Genomic DNA, 18270 nt, shown 5'->3' with positions numbered 1-18270 from the left:
ATCCAGAATTAATGATAATTACGGTTAATATGAATTCTTTAAAAATGCTGAGAACTCCATCATGAACAGTAATCCGTTTGCCCCGCATGTTTGGAGGCTATATAGGATATTCCAGTTGGATTGGGTACGAACGGAGAATAGTAAAACGTTGGCCAGATAAAACTCTTAATTTTAAGGGAATGTGCGAAGTTTTCTTGATCAGAAAGAAGGCGGTTACTAGAGGTAGTGTTGGAACCCTTGATAGAATCTATACCAGAAAGAATTTTCGCTTACTGATGGCCGAAGGGTTAAGAACGCTGAATACTGGTAGTTCGATCCGGGTTCAAATCCCGGCGAACGGGCTGGCTGCATGGGCATATTTGTGGTTTTCTCCTTGTGTAGCGTGAATGCGAGCCAATTTCTCCCAAAAATCTTATCCTTTTCTTTAGGCTGGTAGCTCTTGCGCGTTTTGCCATAATCAAGTAAACAAAAATGTTTTCAAGCTTATCTTTAACCACTGAAGTGAAAGATCGCACAAACAGATCTTTGTGTTGTACTATCTGTATGATATTTTGCCCCTTTGATCTGTACGGTGGTTAGTGAACCCAGTTCTGTATCGTTGTGCCCGTGTTCAATTCTGGATAAACATGGATGACTGTAAATGTATAATGTCTTTGCGGTGAGGGGCACTTACAATCCAAGTCTGGAAGTCTCTTTGAGATGTTAGGGGTAGAGAAAAGGGAAGACCCGCAGTTTCTGTCCTCCTTTTGAATGGCATCTTTGATCAGAATTAGAATAGAGCTTGGCAAAAGTTGTATGCATGTAAGATGTCCAAGGCTTTTTTTTCCAATTAGCCGTAATAAATTCGTTTCCATTAAATAATTGCTGTTTCTGAAGTGGTAGTAAGTTTTGCTTTTTTTCCCCTACTTTTAATAATAGAGTCTGAGTTTAAAAGAAGGATTGAATTTTATTCTTAAATTATTAGTGATTTTTTTATTCTCAGTCTCTGTTTGCGCATGAATATTATGTTAAATTTTTCACTTGATTGGAATTTGGATGGCTTTTTTATCATCCGAATCGAAGGGCCTTGGGCGATTTTTAAGTTTGTAAATGCTGTTGCCTAATGCAATGTAGTCGAATTTCGGTAAGCTAAAATTGAAAGAAAGGGGAAAAAAGTATTCCATCAAAAATTCGAGTGCCTAAAAACGTATTTATGGCTGTATGCAGTTATGTGTATACATTCATTTAATAAGTAAACCGGGAATGATTGCCTATATTAACGATAAAGATAATTTGGGTTAATAGAAATTTAAAAGTATTGTTAAATTAATAAAAAGAAAATTCGGGTTTTTAATCGTGTAGAAAAAATATAAGAAAGGGCTTCACGAAGTGATAGTAACATTAAATTGTATGGTTCTGATGAAGAATTAGACGATATTTATGCGAACTGCATAGACTAAATATACAATAATTAACATTTATAATATTTATTAGTTTTTATTGTTATTATTTTTTTACATTTTATAATATTTCTTTATTTAAAATACGAAAGAAATAATGAAACAATGTAAGTTTCACAGTTTAGTACTACTTTTCTAAAATTAATGGCAGTTGTTATTATTATTATTACTGTTATTGTGTTTCTGAATAATTAAAAGATCGAGAGTGCGCTTTGTGGGGTAATTGAAGCGCACAAACCTTGGAAGTTCAGATTACGCTTCGTACTCGTATTTGAAAATTCTGCGCAGGATCTTTGTCGCATGACCTCTATAGTTGTGGAGAATATCTTTTTCGGCTTACCAAGAAAAGAAATGTCAATTGAGGGAGGGGGGGAGCATAATTCGAAAAAGTTTAACTTACCGAATGTTTCGAATTAAAGGAATTCGTTTTACCAAAAAAACTTAGCATTAATGTTCAAATAAATTCCATCTTTGGGAAATATTCAGTTTGAGTCATCAAAAATTTCATATTCTTGGAGTTTTACTATATCTGCTTACTAAAGCTGGTGTTTTTTTCCATTACAAATTTTTTCTTTCTTTCTTCATTTAATACTGGGATGAGGAACATTCATATTTCATTTCATTAAAGATAGGCGAATCTGATAGCGTGTTAACATCGGAAACTTGGCCCCCAACGGCCGAACGGTGAAAGCCAGTGAACACTAGTTTTTCGGTCCTGGGTTCGAACCCAACGGGCGAACGGGCTGGCTGCATGGATGTTTTCGTGGTTTTCTCCATGTGTAATGTGGATACGAGCCAGTTTCCTTTAAAAAGTCCTCTGCGGGGCATCCCTCCCGTGCCGTGTAATGCCTAACGCCGGAGCACGTAATAAATAAATAAACAGACAGAAGTTTCAAATTGCATCACGCTTAATTTGTTCGATATTAAGCATTGGCATTTACTACTTAAAGATGTATTCTTTATTTCTATAAAGGTGATAAATTTGTTTTTCCAATGCTATTACGTAAATTCCTTTATGAATCTGTACAATAAAAAAGAGGAACAAATAAGTATATTCCTAAGCTGTCTGAAAGTGAAAGCTCATTTGTCTTATTTAAAATAATTGCGTCAGTCTAAATTGTACTTTTTCCCCCTTTAACAATCTGAACTCTGATATTATGCAGCAACACTATATTTTAGTATAATTATTTCTATGAAAAATTGGACTTTGAAGGTCATTATATAAGCAGGATTGTAAATAGCAGCATTCATTTCCTGTTTGTATTTTACTGCCTTTAGTACCGTGTTGTTTGTTTCTAACTGTGTAGAATTTTTGTGACTGAAATTAACTGTTTTTCTCTTTGGGTAAAATAAAGTGTTTTCTTGAAGTTTAATATGAGTTAATACATGTTATTTACTTTTTGTATTTCATGTGTTTTGTATGTATTTTTGTAAACCCATAAAATGGTTTGGCTTTCCACTGTAGGTACGGCAATGAACACCATGGATATAAGCCAGATTTCTGAATTGGCTGCCATCATGGACACCTGGGCGCCTGCCAGCGGGTCCCAGATCATCACAAACTCTCAGCCTCTTGGCGTTCAGTCTCAAGAGTCGATAAACAAGGCCTTAGTTAATGTAATTAAACAAGAAGATGTTTCTGTATCTAGTGAATACAATTTTCCGGGTGTTCCTTTATCTACTACTTTACAAGGCTATATACCTGGTCATGTTGTAAATCCAACTTCTCCTGAACAAGTTCCAATGGATGACTTTGATCCTTTAGAATCATTTACGTTTTGGGATGGTGAGAACTTTTATTGTCACCAGGATTTTGAAGCATGTGCTGCTAATGCATGTGAAATGCAGACAGACAGTACTATGCCTCCTTTGCCCGAATACATAGGTGAAGACGATATTACCCGAGATGACGTATATCAAATCAAAGATCCAGAATTTTTACATAATCCTACTCTAGCAGAGTTGAATTCGTGTGGCGAGAATCTCTTTGATTATTCTACTGAACATAACTTTTTAACAGAAGACAGTTCTTTTCCTTTGATGGCTGATGGATTGTCTAAGACTTTTCCACCTTCAGATAGTCATTTCATCGCATCGCCTGTGAGCAGCAATATTGCAAATCATAGTTCCTTTGTGAGTGGTATGAATTATGCACCAAGCGGATTTATTGATGTAAAGCCGAATATTCAGCATTCTTTATCGTCTAGCTGTCCTATTCCATCCAGATTGATGCCAAATTCTCAGTACTTCGGCGCTGGTGAAGAAAAATTTCTAATGTGTCCCCAGAACAGTCCAGCTTCTGATTCCTTCTACATGCAGAAGTTGGAACCTATCGAGAGCAAAAGTCAGCTGTCCATAAATTCTTGTTCTGTTACACCTCCTATACATGCAACGCCAAGTAGATTGCAAGAAAGTAGTAACCTTTTATCGTCTTCAGCGCCCCCTGATGTCACAATGTCATCATTTTTCAATGTCAAAGTTAAAGTTGAGCCTCCATCCCATTCACCTGGCCCGAAGAGCACCGAGAAATCACTTAGCGGTTTTTCTTCGCTCTCATTGTCAAACGATGATGAAAGTGGAAGCTTCTTCGATGATGACACAGACCATGATGATGAAGACGATTTTTCATCAGATGAAGGTAAGGCTGTTCGCCTATATTATACTGTGTAAACTTTATGTTATACTGTATACTTCATACGTTTAGTAATCGTTCTAAAATTTCTTAAATTTGTTACATATTTTAGGAAAAAATTAATTTAATTTTTCTTTTATGATAATCTGAGTTGACTTCGTTAGTTCAGTCGAAATAATTATGCTGATTGTTTTTCTAATTTATGCTTTTAAACAGCGGTTCTCAACCTTTTGACTAACGCGTACCATCTAAACAAAAATTGAAAAACTTTAGTACCACTACTACATTTTGAAATGATTATTTGTCAGTTTCTGAATAGAAATATTGAAAAAATATTTTACCGTTTGCACAGCCTATTGGCTATTTATATTAAATTTGCACAACACATAAAAAATATAAGATTAAAAATTGGTTACCATTTTTACTACCAAAATTTAAGTTATAATAATTTAATTCTGAAATTTAGTGTGAAATTTTAGTGTGGGCCTGTTTAAGAGAGATCAATTTCTTTATGTCTGTCTGGTTTTATTTCGCTTAGTTTTAACCGTAAGTTAGGATCCACTTTAAATTTTGTTCTGTATTTATTTTACAAATGTAACATGGAAGAATATCATTGTTTACACAAATAGGTTGTGCAAAATTTATTTTACAAATATAACATGGAAGAATATCATTGTTTACACAAATAGGTTATGCAAAAAGGCAATAAAAATTTAATAGCTTTATTTGAAATGCCTTTAAATTCTTTTTTTCGGTTCAGCCAAAAGTTAACGAAGTGTGTTATTTTTTAAATCTTCAGTTAGAGTTCGATCATAAGAAATGTCTGTCAACTGTTCTTTTTCTTCACGAGATTTTTGAATTTAGTTGTTCAAAATATTTTTGCGTACCATTTATTTTCCTCTTGCGTGCTATAGGTTGAGAATCGCTGCTGTAAAATAATATTTCATGATGTGAAACACTTTCTGGTCCAACGATAGCCGAGTGAATGAAACAGCTAATGCTTTAATAGTTCATTCCGGCCTTGATTCCTAGTAATTGTACAGGCTAGCTGCGTAGAATTTTCGTATTTTTCTGATGTGTGCCATAAAAGTACGTTTTAGTTTTTCTTTTTGCTTTTTAGGTTCCCTTTTTTATTTTAGAGTCTTAACCTATTTGTAAAAGAAGATAGTAGTACTTTATGTGATAAAATTACACATGTTTAAGAAGAACCAAAAGTAACACCAGCTTAAAATAAAGCAGAAACCAGTTTTCTGCCTTTGTTTTAATGAAACCTTCGACATATTTTAAGAGCTTATGACAGCTGCGCTTCTCGATGAGTATTTTGCTCCTATTAATGCAGGAGATCAATGTCAGGTTTTCTGAAATACATCGAATTTTTTAAAACATAAATATGAATTCTGCTTAATTTAAAAATATTTACTTACTTGCAAGTGACAAAAAGGTTTAGTTTGCAGTTTTCGATGTGTTTAATTTTTTATTGGTAAAGACGTGTTATTTTTTGTTCCTTTAAAATTGACTGGCAGTGATAAACATTGCAGGTATCTGTTTAAAGATAATAAAAAATTTTGTCGAATTCTTTCTGTGATTAAAGATATAAGGTATAAATTTATGTTCGATTCACTTGAAGTAGTACGCCTAAATTATTTAAATATCAAAATTAATATTTTCTGCTTTATTCCTGTCGGCTTAACCTAAAGTAATTTTTTTTTAAGCTTAGTGCTTATTTATGTGAAAATAATTGAAAAGAAAATCACCATATATAAAATTATGATTGAGAAAAATCATCTAATTCACAACTGATATTCATCTGCGAGTAAAAGGAAGTATAAAACTATTTAATATTTTACTTTCTCATTGATCTTAATTGGGTACTACGTAATGAAATTTTTTCCCTGTTCTGAAAGGACGTATAAAAATATCTAATATTTTACTTTCTCATTGATCTTAATTGGATACTACTTAATGGAATTTTTCCCTTGGAAACAGTAAATATTTAATAGCCAGTAATTTAGAAGTCAAACAACAAAAATCAGCGTTACATTTGCAAATTTTCCGTGTGGGTGTACAGTGATGCCAGGCCTGACTTCATCATTTTCGACGCCCTAGACAATCAGAATAGTTAGTGCCGTGTACGAATTAAACATATTAGTAATTCAAAACAAAATATGCCTTATTTCTCGATTATGAGTTCAACTTAGCTGATGCCGTGCCAGCCGTCTACGAACTTGAAATTACGAGAAAAATAATGATCTTGGATAATGAACTCGAAAACTTCCTAGGATAATGAATGATCCATGTGATTCTAAGTGATTTTGCTCTTCTGTGGAAATAATCGCTTTAGGGAAAATGACTGTCAGTGATGTTTGGTTACCATTGCTTGTTTATGTTCTCGAAATGCTGGTCATTCTGAGGTGGTCACCATGAGAGGCTCTAAGATTCCTCCCACCCCTATCAGGCCTATCAAGTTTGGCATTGAGCTTTACTTATTTTTTGTAATGATATTCTAATATATTTTCTTAACAGATTTTTACTTCCAGATGTTGTGTTTTAGATACTACTAAATGCATATCGATAAAATAGAGGTTTGGTGAGATTATTTGCACACGGCGAAAACCACAAGAGGTATCTACCTGAGGGGAAAGATAACTTCATGAAGGACTTTCTAAGGGAAACTGGCTAGTATACGCTCGTATACACTGGTGTGCAAAAATTAAGGACGAGACTGTTTTTTCAATATAACTTTGTACAAAAGCTTTCCAAATCAACACATTTAATACCGTAAGATCCCCAATACGTACGGACATGAGTAATGTAAGCAACACTTACTAAAAGAGAAATCAGAGGGATAAAAAGAAGCTTTATTGAAAAAGTAGCATGGAGCGCAATGCGACTGAAGGCCGAAACATCCCTGTGATGGGTGTCCAGCAAGAAACATCCGGTCTTTAATAGGGGATATGATCTCCCCTGACTGCTAGGCAGGTTTAACAGCGTCTGCCCATGCTGAGAATGAGGGTGTCAATGAGTTGTTGAGGCATTGCTGCCCATTCGTCTTGCAGCGCCAATCGAAGCTCCGGAATCGTTACTGGTGGTAAGGTACGAGCTGCCAAGCGTCTGCCTAGAAAATCCTATACATGCTCGATGGGATTGAGATCCGAAGATCGTGCCGGCCAATCCATACGTTCAATATCCTCACTCTCTAAGAGCTGTTCGGCAGCTACTGTGCGATGACATGGTGCATTGTCGTCCATGAAAAGGAACTGCGGACCCATAGCGCCTCTAAAAAGACGCACATATGGAAGTAGAATCTCGTTACAATAACGGGTCCTGTTGACTGAACCTGCGTCGAAGAGGTGGAGGTCTGTACGACTACCAAGCATGATGCCTCCCCAAACGAGAACACCGCCACCTCCATACCTGTCCCTTTCAATGATGTTCGAGGGATGATTGCGGCTTCCCCGCTCTCTCCAGATGAGTATGCGATGAGAATCGCTACTCAGACTGAATCTGCTCTCATCTGTAAACAGTACTCGTCCCCATTCATTGTCTCTCCAATTTCGGTGTTCCCGGCACCACAGAGAACGCCTTCTCCGATGGGCAGGCGTTAGAGGTACACACCATACAGGGCGTCGTGCAAACAGACCACCACCGTGCAGTCTTCTGGCCACGGTAAAACGCGATATCGGTCGTCCAGTCGCCTGTGTCGTGTGTCTAGCGATTTCTCCCGCTGTCTGCTGCCTGTTTCTTCTGGCCTATAAGGCAATATACCGGGCATCTGCGGGTGTGGTTCCTCGTGGACGACCACTACTAAACCCCCGGATAGCTGTTCCTGTAGTTTGAAATTGTCTTCAAATTCGTGAAACGATGCTGTGAGCAATTCCGAACTCTTCAGCCACACTTGTCACACTGCGGCCTTCCTCCAACTTCCCAATGATTCGACCTCGGGTAAAAGCATCCATATGTCGTCTAACAGATTGATTATTCGTCATTTCTCGCTGAGGCAGCAACTCGGTGTGATTTTTAACTGCTATACGGCGTGCAATCTCTTTGCCAGAAATACTGATCTTACACCGACAACATGCTTTATACTACTCAGACACTCGGTCTCCATTACGTCTACCTGCATATCTGCGCATGTGCTACCGTACATCACCTTACTTAATCTCCTGACTGGTCTTTCTGTCTGCTCTGCCTCTTCGTTCAGCTGATATGCTAATTTTTCGACTTCGTCCTTAATTTTTTCACACCAGTGTATGTATATATGTTACGGTGAAAGACCGAAATTGGAGAATGTCGACTTTCACTGGAGAATATCAACATTCACCAAATACGTCGGTGAAAGACCGAATATTTCACTACATTCTTGTATATTCGGACCCTCACCGGTGTATGTCGACAATCACAGATATGCTCTGGTGAAAGTCGAAAAGAGAGGTCATAAAGTGCCATAATAGTTTAAGTTGTTGCAATAAATAAGATTTGAATCACATAATTTAGTAAGTTTTTTATTACTTTTATTTTATTTTCTCATTTAGAACGTACTGTATAATTAAGTAAGTTTTTAACTTCTATTATTTTCCTTTCTCATTTTGAATGCATTCTGTGTTTTAGGTTCTTAAGTTCTTATTTCAAGTTTCAAGTGCGTTTATTCGCGACTGAATTACGGAGAAGAAAGTATAATATTGTTATGTGTTCAACATTCACCATTAGTACATGGTGAATGTCGACATTGACCGGTGTAAGTCAGAAATAAGAGTATTTGGAAAATATTTCGGACATACTCCAAGAGACTATGTGAATGTTGACATTCACCGGTGAAAGTCGACATTCCCCAGATTTCGGTGTTTCACCGTAACATATATATACATGGGGAAAAACCGCGGAAACGCCCATGCAGCCTGTCTGTCCACCTGGAATCAAACGCAAGTCGGTACTTCCAGTGTTCAGCGACTTTACCGCTCGGTCGCTAATGGGCCGAATATGCAATCAGAAAAGCAGGAAAATTTTTTGAAATACTAAAAAATAACAAAAATAAATCTTTTTTTAAATCTTATTATTTTGTCTAATTTGAAAGAGAAAATTTTTATTTTGCACTCACTATGTTTATAGTTTGAACTACAGAAGGACCCTTACCCAAACTCGCTAGAACCTACTTGACACGACAAGCAAAAATTCGAATAATTGAATAGACAATATAAAATTTATTTCTGACCGTTACCACGTGTTATGTAGAGAAATTATCTGATAGCGTTATAAAAATTAGGTGAATGATTTTATGATTTATGGAAATCTTAATTTTTATTTGATTATGAATTATTTATTTTAAGGCTTTAATTTTGGGGAAAGACAGATGCTTCTGGGAATATTATTTAGTTTAAAAGAGTATTATTTATTTTCCTCTATTTGTAAATCTTGTACAAACTTTTATTCATTGTGAAAGAAGCAGGGAAAGGGAGGCAATTTTCGCCAAGTCATGATTTCGCGCGCTTTAGAATGTTCGAGAAAGAATTTTCATTGTTAGTTGACCTTAAGAGAGGAAAGTACGTGACGGAAAGGTCAAAGGTTGCTACTTGTCTTTCAATGTAAGTCATTCAGGTTTTGGCGATTGAGGGTCCGGTTGTTGGCTAAGTGAAGAAGGGCGCGCATGCGCGATCACCCTTATTTCCGCATTCTGGAGTTGAAAACGAAGATTTTGCCATAATTAAGGGGGCGATAAGTGAAGCCATAGTGGGAGCCCGTTTGGTGAAGGACAAGAAGGAAATTTGAGTTGGACACACTTACTTTTGGCTGACTCTCGGACTGACTCGCTGATTTTTGGGCTTGCTGGACAAAATGTAAGTGACTCCGAGAGGTGTTTTCCGGCGGGGAGCGGCAAATATGCTCCCCGGCCGCGTTTTGGTTAAGAGGCGAGACTCTCTTACACACTTACTCTTGGACTCGCTTAGGCACTCACGCTTGGATTCGCTGACTTTCGGGTTGCTGGTCTTGTGGACGTTGCTCTTGAAAACTGGCTTGAAGAAAATTGGAGTTGGACTCTCTCCCTTACTGACTGGTGGGTGGAATTTACTTGAGTCGTTACTCGTGAAGCTTGCTCTTGGGATGAGTAAGAACAGGCGAGCTGAAATGGCCTAGAAAAAAAACGTTTCTGACCTGAGCCTGAAAACCCTCTTCCTTGCGGCGTGCTGGTAAAGAGGCGAAATTTGAACGAGTTACCTGCGTGTGGACATAGGACTTTCAGGACCAAGCGGATAGCCGCCCTGGGCAGCAGTGCTCCTGTTTCTGTTCTACAGTAGTGAAGTGGAGTCTACATTTTTAGAACCTGTGTCAAGATGAGCCCGGCCGACATCAACTCTTGATAAGATAAGAGTCCTCCGCTTCAAGATGTCCCCTCAAGCTAAGTTGTATTTTTTTTTTTTGGTGTGTTTGAACCCTAGGCAAGTTTTTTCAAAAACGTCCTTAGCAGTAAAAAAAAACAACGTCGAATCTAAAATTTAACTCTCAGGCCTTAAATTGTTTCCCTTTCCGTTCTTTTAAATCACCAGACAAACCTTAAGTTTTTTTATGAATTTAAATGAACAGACTCTCAGATGAGGTTAAGATTTTTCTTATTGTGTTGTAATTGAATAAACTGATATTTAATCTGGAACCTCTTACAGTATGTTTTTTTTATATATTTAATATGAACTTTTCCTTTATATCTTGTATATGTTTTATGTTTTCGATCCTCTCACGGCGCGGTCCCGGAATGCATTTTTTTCACAACGCAAAAATGCTGTACACGTTTCACTATACGATCACTCCCTTTAACGGCAAGTAGTTTCATATTTAACATTTAACAATATAGGAATTTAAGATATAACATTGGTGCCGTGAAGTAAGATTCATAACATTATTTCCCGGCGTGAACTTAAGCTATTTAACACACGCACGGAAAGACCTCTCGAGAAAATAATGATTTTGTGGGGATCCACTGTTTTTTTAAGATGTACAGCATATTTTGAAAAAGAAAAAAAAAAAAAAAAAAATCGGAGCTCAGTTAATTTTACGTGGAGTCAAACCCCGGTTGGAACTACCAGTGTTCAGCGATTTTAGCTCTCGGCCGCTTGGTGGGCCCGGGTTTCCTTAGGAAAACTGACTGGCATTCACGTTATACATGGGGAACCATGAAAACCGACCATGCCAATCAGACCATTCGCCTGGATCGAATCCGGGGCGAACACCGAGCAACTTAACCGTTCGGCCTGTCGTGGGCCCTAAAAACAGACGTAAGCTGATTTATTTAAAAATTATCTGAGGTTATCTTTTTTTTTTTTTTAACTGCTAAAAAATTCATATACTTTCACGGTTTACTGAAACAATAAATTGGGTACTTCAAATGAACGCGTTTGTGAAGTGATTTTGTTGTATGTGCTTATATTTTTTATGAGAAGACGTTTGAACCCTCTGTTTACTTTATGCATAATTTAAAACCAAACTTTCGAAGGGCTATTTTATCGCTGTCGAAAAATACAAGGTAACATTTTTTTTTTTTTTTTTTTTTTTTTTTTTTTTTTTTTTAAGTGTTGGTGTAATCAGTGCCTGAAATAAGTGGATATTCAATTAGGCCCTGTTGTGTAGTGGAAAAAAAGATATTTGTGCTACAAATAGAGAAGGCATTGCTTATGAACTCTCTCAAGGTAAACCAGCAATTCCAGTCTCTTTAGCTGTGTGTGAAGAGGACAGGTTTTTGTTTAGCGTAAAGGCCAACAGCCGTGTTAAAGATTTTATCAAACAAAACTGAGCTTCAAGGTTACCCGTTGAGACCATTCTGTCACTATGTTACATAAGCTGTTGCTGATGTTGATAACACGAATGTATAAAGTGCACTTTAAAAAACTGGACTTTGATTTCAGGTGCAAAAATAAGAAATAAGGCTTTTTATTGTTAAAGCTTGTAATTACCTGTTTTTAGGCATGAAAAAAACTGTATGACATGACTTTATTTAGCTAGTACATTTGAAAAAGTGCATGCTAGGCTTTTAGATGTTTATTATTTAATTTTATTATATGCTAGTTTGCGCACTGAATGTTCTTTGGCTTTGAATTGTTTACTAGTAAATTTCATTATTTGTAGTTTTATGCAAAGAAGTTCGCAGTTGAAGGAATTGTGTGTGGATGACTTTTGTGGAAATTTGAAGTGTTTGTAATAAAAATGTTTAGTGAAATTGAGATGATAAAATCCTATTCCAATTTATCTGTGTTAGCAAACAGTTCATATTTAAAGTATTCGTAATTAAGTAAAAAACTGTTTTTTTTTTCGTCTTCTGAACGCATTCAAAGTCATTGAATAATTCAAGTTTAAACAGGGCATATACTTCCAGTTTATCTGTGTTCAATCCCCTCCTGCAACAGCAGAACATTCTGTCTGAGAAGTTTCTGATTTTTTAGAGATAGTAATGCATCTGTACTTGGCGAAAACGGTTTAAGAGAAAAGGTTTGATTGTTTGTGAATCAACGTGAAGCATGCTAGGGCTGTCGAAAGGGTGAGGTGCCTTCGTAGAGGGACTGACTTACATGTAGGAAGACATAAAAATGCCCATGCAGCGATCTCGTTTCCTGAGATCCGAACTCGGATCGAACTGCCTATCTCAGCGGTCTTGCCCTCTGGATCGTTGATGGAAGAGAGGATATGTATCCATATTCAGGAAGGTAGAGAAAAAGAAGGGAATAGAAGAAAGCACATTTTGATAAAAGCTTGCGATTGCTTGGTAAACATTCTACTACTAATGCATTTTCTGGTGACATTTGTGGTTTTACAGAATACCATTTGCGAGTTTTTAATTTTCTTCGGACTGTAAAATACCCTTATAGCTCTAAAATATGTGTGTAACTAGCAGTTGCAAAAGGGGCACTTCGTGTTTAGCTATTTTTTAAATGTGGAATTTTAGCAGTTGTTTAAATTAACGTGCATCTCTTGTTTCTGTTATGATGTTTTATAGCATTTTTATTTAGTAAATTGTAGACTTCTAATCTAGGAAAAGTCCCTTTCTCTCTTGTTTTCCTTCAGTGTTTTGCTCAAATTGTCACTATGATTGATTGTAATAAATGCATATTTTCTGTTGAATTCCAAAAAAATCTTTCTTTCACCTGAATGACGATATAATCGAACACACTGTACACTCGTCTTTAGTGTCATAGAGGTTGTTTCAACTCTTCCTTCTACAGTATTTACATATTTCGGAGATTTTAGTCATAATGTGTGTGCTATAATATTCCTTTCGTGCTATTGTTTAAGGTTTAGAGGTGTGGAACTTGGAATAAAAAATAATTGCCTCTTGATCTTCCAAATAATATTGCATTCTTCTTATCTTCTGTATATATTTTCGTTATACCAGAAATTCTTTTATTATGCAGTTATTATTGTATTAATGTTTTATTATCTGCTATTAATAAAAATTATAAGAATTATTTTTTAAAATTTCATTCGAAACAACTTTATTAAGTGCGCTCCATTTTGCCATTAATCCCGTCTGCTTACAAGTATTCCTCGCTTTTCATTCCTATGTTACAATAATACCTTTTCCGTTTTATGAAAGAAATCCAATGAGAATTTTTTCGTTTACGAAAAAGTGAAGGCCCACCAGCGGCCGAGCGGTAAAGTCGCTGAACACTGGTAGTTCGGTCCGAGGTTCGAATCCCGCGAACGGGCTGGCTGCATGGGTGTTTTCGTGGTTTTCCCCATGTGTAACATGTATACGAGCCAGTTTCCCTTAGAAAGTCCTCCAGGAAAGGCATCCCTCCCCTTAGGCAGATAGCCCTAGTGTGCTTTGCCGTAATTAAATACACACACACACACACACGAAAAAGTGAAAAAGATTTAGCGTCTTTCTTACTGCAGTGACGGAAGAAAATAATGATTTTTAAGTGTGAACAATAGTTTTGAACTACTGTACGTAGGAAAAAATGCATCAGTTTTAGCAGTCAAGCATACTGTCACATTTCAAGCTAAGGTTTGCTTTTGTGTGGCATCACTACCTTGTCTGCTCATAAGCTATTACTACTTCCTTTGTGGTTTCTTTCTCCGATTTCTGCAAGTAATTTACATCAGCATTTAAGCCTTTTACTTCAAAACATCGACTTACGGACGCAGACATCGACTTTGACACAGATGGAGACGGATGGAGAAACTGTAAATTTAGTGATTTGACATATACTGATGATTATCCTCACTCTCCTGTACCCTAATTTTCCTTACCGAAACTTAGATAACTTGACTTAATGCAGCAGTGTTATTATCACTGTCGTTTCTATCTATTTATAAATTATTAGCAATCTATTTATGTGTGCTCACTAACTTCGGAATTTGGTGAAGTGAAACTTCTGGTTATTTCAGTTTATTTAGTCTGTATATTTATCTTATTAAGTCTTGCTTATAGTCTTATATTGCGTTTTATGCGTTATGGTTGAGATATAGATTAATAGATGTATCAAATGTTGTTCGCACATTTTTTGAATGATTTGAATTAAGAAATTATCTAAAATTAATGAAATATAAAATTAATTGCGAACAGTTTTTACACTGAAGGATAAATTATTTTTTGTTGCAATCAAAATTTTTAGAAGTTTAAAACGTCTCAGCTAAACATATTTTGGATAAAAGACTATGTTCTTACACTTTCCAAAGAAAAATAATCTCATTTTTCATAAAAAAAAAAAAAAAAAAAAAAACTGGGTCTTGGTTAAAAATGAAAAAAAAGGATGCAGGATTGCAATAAATATATGTAAGGGAAAAGTTTTTTTCGTAATCCAATGGTGGGCACTTGCCTATTGAGCATTGGCCACTCCTAAGGCCAGAAGTTGTGGCCATTTGGTTGTGGAGGAACTTAATTGGCGACCATCCTTGCCTCCTGTGAAGGGATGGACAGTTTTAAGCCATGCATTCTCAGTTTGTCATGGCTTTTTTGAGAATATCACACAAGTCCCTGATGAGAAATAGCGTCAAATGCTGCAGACTTTTGTCGTTCATGAATTGCAGCAAATACAGTGTTGGATATGACAATGCTTTGCAAGGTGGAGCACGGCTACATAATCTTTATTCAGTACAGAAAAGGTATCAGCCAATATATCCCAACGAGATGGTCGCTTCATTCTCTAAACATCACACCATGTGATGTTGCAGCTGTTGGGGGAGTACCTTAAATACTGGAGACGTTACAGTCAGTTTACGAGCAGCATTAGAGAACGTCGTGCATCGGATGCAATATCTTGCATGCAAGGAGTGTCAGCACATCGAAACGAACATGTTGCACATGATTCAGGGAACTTTAATGCTAATTAGTAAAATATTGTTTAGGAGTTCTAGACGGTATATCATTTATTTCTGCCAGTGCCTTTTTTATTACTTAAACATTAATGAAATTTTGCGTAATCCATTTTCCTCGAATTCATTGTAACTATTGATCCGTTTTCGGTTCTGACAGCTCCAAAATCTTTCTTATCGACGACTTTTGGTATTAATTCTACCCATCCCTTCCATAGGATATATTGGTTTCATTCCATTCATTAGTTTTAGCAGCAGATGCCTTCAAATGGGAAAATTATTTTATAACCTCACTGTATGAATTTTTTTGGGGGGATTACACTTATTTGTATTTAGTGCATTGAAAATAATGTGTTTTTCTTAGATAAATAAATTTAATAATTAATGGCCAATATTATATAAATAACATTAATTTCTACAAAAATTTGTAAAAGTGAAATTCGTAATAATTCTTAGAAGCCTGTACTGTGGTGCAGTGGTTAACTTATCAAGGAAGACCGGGATTCAGTTCCCAGCGAGCGCGCAGTGTTTTTTTCCTTTACCCTAAAAACCCTACACTTCACAAATTTTTTAAAAGTGTGTTACATAAATAAATAATTTTATTAGTTAATGGTTTATGAAAAGAAATCTCAATAATAAAATGCTTTTATTAATTGTTATATAATAGTAGATTATAAAATGCTATAATGAATTGTTAGATACTTACATGTTAAAGATTAACACAGAAATGCACCGGAAACGCATCGTGTATTGCTATTGCTCGAAATTTTCTGACCTTAAGATTGCAACCTTTCTGAGATTTTTCTCTTGTCGCCTTTTCTAAACACCAAAGATATGAGCCGTAATAAATACATTTATGATTACTTACGCTTTAAAATGACAGAGCTGCTCATTCTTTGAAATCAAGCGAAGAAATGAGTGTAGAAATATCAAAATTGCAGATAAAAAAGCATTATATGTTAACCTGAATTTTTAATTTAAGGATTAAGAGTGTGAAAGTTTCACTGTTTTAAATTTAATAATATTAATGATATTCATAATTTAACAATATATTAATTAATGAATTAATAGCATTACGTATTTATAATTACGTTTAGTAAATTACAATGCAATAAGCGAAAAGGGCATACTAAACATTTGTTGTTTTTATGCAGTATTAGAAACAGCTTCATAACTTGTATTGCTTTTTGATTCGATGGATAATTTTAAACACCCTGTTTGCGTTATACAAATGTTAGTTGTTCACAACAAAAATAAAAAAAAATAAAAACGCTGCTTGCGAAGAGCTAACACCATTCCACAGATGGTTAATAGAACTGAAAATAACTTTATGGGCAATTCTCGTAGTATTTCTGAAACAAAATCATTTAAACTGACATTGCTGGGTAACTTCAATTCTCGTAGTATTTCTGAAACAAAATCATTTAAACTGACATTGCTGGGTAACTTGTTAACGCCTTGGCTAAAAATATAATACTTGTCAAGCAGAAGGAGGGCATTTTGATATTATGTCTGCATTTATTATATTTAAGTACATGAAATTCTGTAAAGTTTGGGTGGAAAGTATCTCTTGAATGACTGGTTATAGACCAAGAATAGGCAACACAAACAGACGCCTTGGACGCCGACTTTTGGAAGGCACAATCTGTTTTCACAGCAACAAGAAAATATATGTATATTTTGCTTTAAAATATGAATATATTTATTTTACACAGAGTGCCAGTTGTAATTATCGCCTGGAGTCAACCCCGGCGTTCTGGCTAACATCTGTATTTAGACAGGTTCCTGGGGTACATAATCAGTCTTCAAAGTGACTTAGAACCATCGATTCTTCGGTGGTAGGTTCAGTCTCGGAAAAGACAGTACTGGAACTGTCTTGTTTGCCCCTTGGTTGTGAGAACGCTACATGATTTGATATCAAAGGTGGGGTTTTGGCTCCCCTTGGTCAACACTAGATTGTCAGTCTTCGACCTGACTTTGTTCTCTTTGTCGGTGCCCAGCTGGAGCATGGCCAAATGGATATAACAACTGGATCTATTCTCGGAGGTCACGGCTGGAGCCTGGTCGCTATTGACTTAAGTGCACAAAACTTTGACTGTGTGCAGTTTTGTCCTCTGCGGTTGATCGGGTGACCTTGCCTAGCACAACTAACTGTGTAAAAGCCTTGAAAAAGGGCCCAGGTCTGGGAGCCGTCCTCTCTGGCGTACTTACCGCTTAGGGCAGTGCTCTTTAACTTAAACTGCTCTTGGACACTTAAATACACGACTTAAAACAGTTGCAGATAGCAGTGGTCGGAATACCACAATTTCACCATATCTTGTACAGGTATATTCCTTCTGTACTAATTGTGTAGCTGCGCTCCGGTTTTGAAGGAGAGCACCTCGCTCATGGTTCGAGGGTCCCCCTCCGCCAGCATCAAACCACTCGAGAGGATTTTCGGGTTGGCCAGTATTTTTAGTACCCCCGTGCTGCACAGACATACTTATGGATATCTATGCCTTCTGCGGTATTCGAAACGGAGCCCATCGGTGCAACAGTTAGCGTCACTAACCATTTTACCGATCAGCGGCATGACCTGAAAACAGTTGATGGGCCATTTTTTTCAAGCAAAATGAAAAATTTTTAATAAAAATATAAAATAGATTTTAAATGTTGTTTACTGACATTTATTAAAACATACGTAAACAATAATAACCGAAAGGAAAATAATTCAAATTTTTATTTATTTTTAGGCCGAGATCTAAAGTTGGGTACCTGCAAAACAATTTTGTTGAATACAACTTTGCAAGTTAAATATATTGACAGCTAAATATTAATATTTCAAATAATTCTAATATGTTCAATTAAGCGTTAAATAATTTACTTTAATGTAAACTAAAAATAAGCAAATTGTGAAAACTTTCC

The 18270-nt window shown here is 36.1% G+C and overlaps 1 protein-coding gene across 1 annotated transcript in view; it reads left to right on the top strand.

The window, feature by feature from the left end:
- The window catches only part of LOC118195677 (uncharacterized), a 63830-nt gene that overhangs the window by 22584 nt on the left and 22976 nt on the right, over positions 1-18270 (top strand). The window contains exon 2 of the mRNA XM_035367005.2: positions 2905-4077. Coding sequence (XP_035222896.1) covers positions 2913-4077 — 1165 coding nt within the window. The 5' untranslated portion in view covers positions 2905-2912. The remainder of the gene's footprint in view (positions 1-2904; positions 4078-18270) is intronic.

The sequence above is a fragment of the Stegodyphus dumicola genome, chromosome 5, assembly GCF_044657685.1.
Source record: "Stegodyphus dumicola isolate Sdum_Otavi_A_Nest chromosome 5, ASM4465768v1".
Lineage (NCBI taxonomy): Eukaryota > Metazoa > Arthropoda > Arachnida > Araneae > Eresidae > Stegodyphus > Stegodyphus dumicola.
This window is presented reverse-complemented; position numbering and strand designations above follow the sequence as displayed.